This window comes from Phyllopteryx taeniolatus, chromosome 22 (assembly GCF_024500385.1).
Source record: "Phyllopteryx taeniolatus isolate TA_2022b chromosome 22, UOR_Ptae_1.2, whole genome shotgun sequence".
Taxonomy (NCBI): domain Eukaryota; kingdom Metazoa; phylum Chordata; class Actinopteri; order Syngnathiformes; family Syngnathidae; genus Phyllopteryx; species Phyllopteryx taeniolatus.
The window spans coordinates 911,333-918,635 of NC_084523.1; the positions used below are offsets into that span (position 1 = coordinate 911,333).

Consider the following 7,303-nt stretch of genomic DNA (forward strand, 5'->3'; position numbering starts at 1 on the left):
CTATTCACCTCCTTTGTTATTAGTGGTATTATTGGCCGTGTTAAATGTGTTTAAATACACACTACTGGTTTTTATTTTTCTTGATTGAATGAATAGTTTTGGCGATGGGTGCCCTTTTCTGGCTTTTAGAGTGATGGAGCGGAGTGTGATGTGATGAGATAAGGAAGAGAAATGTTCTTGTAACGAGAATGTGGCGCTTGTGTCACTGTGCGGCATCACGGCACAGTAGTACACCGCAGAGTGCTCAATTGTCACATCCTCGATGTGCAGGTGCACTCGTCTCCTGTCACTTCCCACGCTCGCCGACATTCCTGGCTTGGCCCTTAACGGGCTGCCGGTTCCCAAGTGTGAAAGCAGGAAGTGTGGCGCTTGTCCAGGAAGTTGTTGGTACCAGAAGAAATAATCAGCACCAGTCAGCACTGTGGCGTAAACGTACGACAGTGTCACCTGTTTGCCTTCTGATGCCAACACTTCGCCCGTGACTGCCTCGAGCTGGTCACCGCTGGCGCCTGAAGGATGAGACAAGCGTGTTTCAGCATGAAACTGTCGAGTGACCCTTGACCTCGCCGAGCAGCACTCACCTGCCACAGTGATGACGAGCAGCGACCAAGCACACAGCAACATGCTGAATGAATTTCTGTCAACTCCGCTCTTCTCTTCTGCACTCGGGCTCTAACCTCACAATGTCGTCACGTGACTCAAACTCCACCCTATTGCAGACTGACAGAACAAAGTTGGATGGGGGAGAAACAGACACTTGTAGAAACTAAGTGCAAGTGACGCGACAGTTCATGAAGATTGCAAAGAGTTGTGTATTGGCCCTCACACCGAGCAGCCAAGTCACATGGAAACATTCAAGTGAATGACACCGTTACACGTGCACAATAATCAAAGCAAAATCAGTGGTGAACCACCAAATAGTTATGCAACCTAATCGCGACTCTTTCCAAAGGAAGTGGTCGCCATGGCACCCGCGTCACAAATGACAGCAGCTATGGTTTCTGTCTTCAAAGCTTACTGGGACCGGATGTACAACCCCAATTCCAATGAATTGATTGTTTTTAGCAAATAATCATTAACTCGGGTTCAGTTCGCGCTCAGTGATGGTGTGAATGATTGTGCATTTCTGTGAGTGGATCTCATTCCTTTTATTGGCAACATATAAACAAAATATTTCTTTGAAATTCAACACACCAAAGAGAAAATTGTTAACAACCATTCAAAATTTGAATGATTAAAAAAAAATGAAGGGATATAAAATGAGGGTTCAAAATGGTGAAAAATCAAGCCGTTCGCTCCACACCCCCAACGTATGGTGGCACGAGGCGCGTGCAGGTGTTTTTGTGTAGGCACGCCAGCGGATGTGTCAGCGTGGGCTGCAGGGCGCAGTAGTAGACTGCCGAGTCGCTCAGCTTCACGCTCTCGATATGCAGAGGAGCTTGCAGGGCGCTGGCGTCCATGCTGGCGCGAAACCTGTCGGCGTACTTCTTCTCCGTCTTGCCCCGACTGAACTTTGAGTTGCTCAGAACGAACTCGGGTGCTGCGTTCACTTGCTGTTTGTACCAGAAGATGAAGTCGTCGCTCCGTGTACTGCCGAAGCTGCAGTCCAGCGTCACCCTTGCGCCCTCCACAGCGTGGACATCGCCCGCCGGCTGGTGCACCGTTTGCTGACCGTTTCCTGTCAAGAGAGCGACAAAGGCGGTCAGATGCCAGTTGAAAGCAGCGGTGACCTCAGATGACCTCACCGAGACTCAAAGCAGCCGTGAGCACGCACACGAGCACACGATTCATGTCTGCACTGGCAGTCTGCGTGAATGCCGACTTGCGGCTGAGGAGGCGCGGCCTTCGCTTCCTGTTGCAATGACATCAACGTGCACGGTGTGGAGGAGAAGCAGGGTTTTTCTTGTACAGTGGCGGATAACTTGGACATCTTTGAAGGCACCATTAAATGCTGAAATGTACATGCAGTTTTCGGAGCAACATATGCTGCCATCCAAGCAATGTCTTTTTTGGGGGGATGTCACTGCTTATTTCAGCAAGACAATACCAAGCCACATTCTTCCCGTGTTACAAAATCGTGGCTTTGGAGTAAAAGAGTGCGCGTACAAGACTGGCCCGCCAACAGTCGAGGCCTCTCTGCCATTGAAAATGTGTGGCACATTATGAAGTGCAAAATACGACAACAGAGACCCCGTTGAGCAACTTAAGTTGTACATCAAGCAAAAATTGGGAAATGTTCCAGCTGCAAAGCTCCAACAATTTGTGTCCTCAGTTCCCAAACGCTTACTGAGTGTTACTGAGTGCCCGCCGGCTGGTGCACCGTTTGCTCACCGTTTCCTGTCAAGAGAGCGACAAAGGCGGTCAGACGCCAGTTGAAAGCAACGGTGACCTCAGATGACCTCACCGAGACTCAACACAGCAGTCAGCACGCAAACGAGCACACGATTCATGTCTGCACTGGCCGTCTGCGTGAATGCCGACTTGCGGCTGAGGAGGCGCGGCCTTCGCTTCCTGTTGCAATGACATGTCCTCCGTCGTCGCAGCAACGCACTGTGGTTCTTCCCTCTCGCCTGAATGTCTCGTGTTGTCTCGTACACACTGCTGAAATGCGCTGCCATTTCATTTGAACAGGAGTGTTTTAACCTTTTATATCCACTATTCACCTCCTTTGTTATTAGTGGTATTATTGGCCGTGTTAAATGTGTTTAAATACACACTACTGGTTTTTATTTTTCTTGATTGAATGAATAGTTTTGGCGATGGGTGCCCTTTTCTGGCTTTTAGAGTGATGGAGCGGAGTGTGATGTGATGAGATAAGGAAGAGAAATGTTCTTGTAACGAGAATGTGGCGCTTGTGTCACTGTGCGGCATCACGGCACAGTAGTACACCGCAGAGTGCTCAATTGTCACATCCTCGATGTGCAGGTGCACTCGTCTCCTGTCACTTCCCACGCTCGCCGACATTCCTGGCTTGGCGCTTAACGGGGTGCCGGTTCCCAAGTGTGAAAGCAGGAAGTGTGGCGCTTGTCCAGGAAGTTGTTGGTACCAGAAGAAATAATCAGCACCAGTCAGCCCTGTGGCGTAAACGTACGACAGTGTCACCTGTTTGCCTTCTGATGCCAACACTTCGCCCGTGGCTGCCTCGAGCTGGTCACCGCTGGCGCCTGAAGGATGAGACAAGCGTGTTTCAGCATGCACTTGTCGAGTGACCCTTGACCTCGCCGAGCAGCACTCACCTGCCACAGTGATGACGAGCAGCGACCAAGCACACAGCAACATGCTGAATGAATTTCTGTCAACTCCGCTCTTCTCTTCTGCACTCGAGCTCTTACCTCACAATGTCGTCACGTGACTCAAACTCCACCCTATTGCAGACTGACGGAACAAAGTTGGATGGGGGAGAAACAGACACTTGTAGAAACTAAGTGCAAGTGACGCGACAGTTCATGAAGATTGCAAAGAGTTGTGTATTGGCCCTCACACCGAGCAGCCAAGTCACATGGAAACATTCAAGTGAATGACACCGTTACACGTGCACAATAATCAAAGCAAAATCAGTGGTGAACCACCAAATAGTTATGCAACCTAATCGCGACTCTTTCCAAAGGAAGTGGTCGCCATGGCACCTGCGTCACAAATGACAGCAGCTATGGTTTCTGTCTTCAAAGCTTACTGGGACCGGATGTACAACCCCAATTCCAATGAATTGATTGTTTTTAGCAAATAATCATTAACTCGGGTTCAGTTGGCGCTCAGTGATGGTGTGAATGATTGTGCATTTCTGTGAGTGGATCTCATTCCTTTTATTGGCAACATATAAACAAAATATTTCTTTGAAATTCAACACACCAAATAGAAAATTGTTAACAACCATTCAAAATTTGAATGATTAAAAAAAAAATGAAGGGATATAAAATGAGGGTTCAAAATGGTGAAAAATCAAGCCGTTCGCTCCACACCCCCAACGTATGGTGGCACGAGGCGCATGCAGGTGTTTTTGTGTAGGCACGCCAGCGGACGTGTCAGCGTGGGCTGCAGGGCGCAGTAGTAGACTGCCGAGTCGCTCAGCTTCACGCTCTCGATATGCAGAGGAGCTTGCAGGGCGCTGGCGTCCATGCTGGCGCGAAACCTGTCGGCGTACTTCTTCTCCGTCTTGCCCCGACTGAACTTTGAGTTGCTCAGAACAAACTCGGGTGCTGCGTTCACTTGCTGTTTGTACCAGAAGATGTAGTCGTCGCTCCGTGTACTGCCGAAGCTGCAGTCCAGCGTCACCGTTGCGCCCTCCACAGCGTGGACATCGCCCGCCGGCTGGTGCACCGTTTGCTGACCGTTTCCTGTCAAGAGAGCGACAAAGGCGGTCAGACGCCAGTTGAAAGCAGCGGTGACCTCAGATGACCTCACCGAGACTCAAAGCAGCCGTCAGCACGCACACGAGCACACGATTCATGTCTGCACTGGCAGTCTGCGTGAATGCCGACTTGCGGCTGAGGAGGCGCGGCCTTCGCTTCCTGTTGCAATGACATCAACGTGCACGGTGTGGAGGAGAAGCAGGGTTTTTCTTGTACAGTGGCGGATAACTTGCACATCTTTGAAGGCACCATTAAATGCTGAAATGTACATGCAGTTTTCGGAGCAACATATGCTGCCATCCAAGCAATGTCTTTTTTGGGGGGATGTCACTGCTTATTTCAGCAAGACAATACCAAGCCACATTCTTCCCGTGTTACAAAATCGTGGCTTTGGAGTAAAAGAGTGCGCGTACAAGACTGGCCCGCCAACAGTCGAGGCCTCTCTGCCATTGAAAATGCGTGGCACATTATGAAGTGCAAAATACGACAACAGAGACCCCGTTGAGCAACTTAAGTTGGCAAAAATTGGGAAATGTTCCAGCTGCAAAGCTCCAACAATTTGTGTCCTCAGTTCCCAAACGCTTACTGAGTGTTGTTAAAAGGAAAGGTGAAAAATGCTTTTTTGGAACGTGTTGCAGGCATCAAATTCAAAACGAGTGAATATTTGCACAAAAAAAAAACAATATCAGTTTGAACATGAAATATTTTGTCTTTGCGCTGTAGTTAATTGAATATAGTTTGAAAATGATTTGTAAATCATTGTATTCTGTTTTTATGTATGTTTTGCACAACTTCATTGGAATTGGGGTTTGTAGGAGGTTGGGAGGCAGTTCACAACCAAACAGCAGCTCTGGGAGGCTTTTGTGACATCCCGCAAAGAAATTCAAAACAGAACTTCTCCCAAAAGTCCAATGGATGCAAGAATTGGGAAGCTGCTATCAAACAACAGGCCATATTCCCAAATTTGAGTCCAACTATTTTCAGTTCTTTAAAACCTATAAAATGTCTTGGAACACTAATGTGCATAATAATTTGAAACAAGGTAAATAAAGTTTTTTCTTTGATGGATTTGGAGATTTTTTTTGGAAGATACTAGAGGGGAGTGTGATGTGATGAGCTGAGGAAGAGGAAATGTTCTTGTAACGAGAATGTGGCGCTTGTGTCACTGTGCGGCATCACGGCACAGTAGTACACCGCAGAGTGCTCAATTGTCACATCCTCGATGTGCAGGTGCACTCGTCTCCTGTCACTTTCCACGCTCGCCGATATTCCTGGCTTGGCGCTTAACGGGCTGCCGGTTCCCAAGTGTGAAAGCAGCAAGTGTGGCGCTTGTCCAGGAAGTTGTTGGTACCAGAAGAAAATATCAGTACCAGAAGACCCTGTGGCGTAAACGTACGACAGTGTCACCTGTTTGCCTTCTGACGCCAACACTTCGCCCGTGACTGCCTCGAGCTGGTCACCGCTGGCGCCTGAAGGATGAGACAAGCGTGTTTCAGCATGCACCTGTCGAGTGACCCTTGACCTCGCCGAGCAGCACTCACCTGCCACAGTGATGACGAGCAGCGACCAAGCACACAGCAACATGCTGAATGAATTTCTGTCAACTCCGCTCTTCTCTTCTGCGCTCGAGCTCTTACCTCACAATGTCGTCACGTGACTCAAACTCCACCCTATTGCAGACTGACAGAACAAAGTTGGATGGGGGAGAAACAGACACTTGTAGAAACTAAGTGCAAGTGACGCGACAGTTCATGAAGATTGCAAAGAGTTGTGTATTGGCCCTCACACCGAGCAGCCAAGTCACATGGAAACATTCAAGTGAATGACACCGTTACACGTGCACAATAATCAAAGCAAAATCAGTGGTGAACCACCAAATAGTTATGCAACCTAATCGCGACTCTTTCCACAGGAAGTGGTCGCCATGGCACCCGCGTCACAAATGACAGCAGTTATGGTTTCTGTCTCAAAAGCCATATTGTCCCATCCGTGCATACGTTCTTTTTTTACGCATTATTTTAACCCAAATAATTCTTATCCCCAAAGTAATTGTGGACGACTTCATGAACATAACGGGTTGAATTGGAAGCTGACCAGAGCGACACCAAAATCCACGGAAGATGAGAATTGATGAGAATTGTTTCTGGCAGAAGCAGAAGGTAAGGATGATCGAATAAACACAGTTGAACCAAAGATGAGGCAGATTGAAGAGTAACAAAGATCTAGACGTACATGTACAATCTGTACATCGCGACAGATTCCGAGAGCGACATTATCTTTTTCTCAACAATTTTAAAGACGTCGTTATCGGCATGATAATTGATAATGTTAGGCCATTACTCCTCCTTAAGTTCTGACAGGCATTTGAGCAAGAACTGTGGTCTTACTGCCACCTGGTGACACGAAGTTAGCTGAAAATAGCTTTTGAGTGGAACTTCGAAAAGAGCCAACATGATGTCATCAGCTGAAGGAAATAATGAGGCCACAGGTGGTGGGCGTGGCAGGTGAGGGTGTAGGTTTGTGTCACAGTGTGCGTTGTTGTGTGGATGCCGCTGTGGGCTACAAGATTGTCTTCGGGGGTGGGACGAGTTTGACGGTGGAAAACAGTAGGAATCCCATTAATACTGTGGCTTGTATTTTTCATTTTTGGTACTGACTAAATTGCCTTTGAACATATTTATTTGTCTTTCTTACTCTGCTTCATTCTTCTTCGTGGATAATTCCGCTGCTTGTTTGTGTCACGCATCACAGCTTCCTGATAATGCCTTAGTGCCGTGGCAACACGTTGAGTGTGTTGATGAAAATGTACCCACTTTTTTTACGCAAACGTGGAGAAACACGCGTCATGACGTCACTTACACACGGCGAAGGGCGTCCAGTCGACATGGATGACATAAAAGTCAAGTGGGACGAGGAATGAACCCCTGAGGAACGCCACTGTGGAGAGGGCCAAC

General features: G+C 48.0%; 3 gene segments (V, D, J or C); all 3 read right to left on the reverse strand.

Moving 5' to 3' along the window:
- Positions 1 to 888, reverse strand: LOC133472274 (T cell receptor alpha variable 26-2-like). The segment is given in 2 exon segments: positions 1 to 509; positions 582 to 888. Coding segments are annotated over 2 exon segments (552 nt in total).
- Positions 889 to 927: 39 nt separating this feature from the next.
- Positions 928 to 3,940, reverse strand: LOC133471814 (T cell receptor alpha variable 18-like). The segment is given in 4 exon segments: positions 928 to 1,678; positions 1,746 to 2,337; positions 2,405 to 3,164; positions 3,237 to 3,940. Coding segments are annotated over 2 exon segments (441 nt in total).
- A 720-nt stretch (positions 3,941 to 4,660) lies between these two features.
- Positions 4,661 to 6,174, reverse strand: LOC133471815 (T cell receptor alpha variable 9-2-like). The segment is given in 2 exon segments: positions 4,661 to 5,818; positions 5,891 to 6,174. Coding segments are annotated over 2 exon segments (420 nt in total).
- Between the last annotated feature and the right edge of the window lie 1,129 nt (positions 6,175 to 7,303).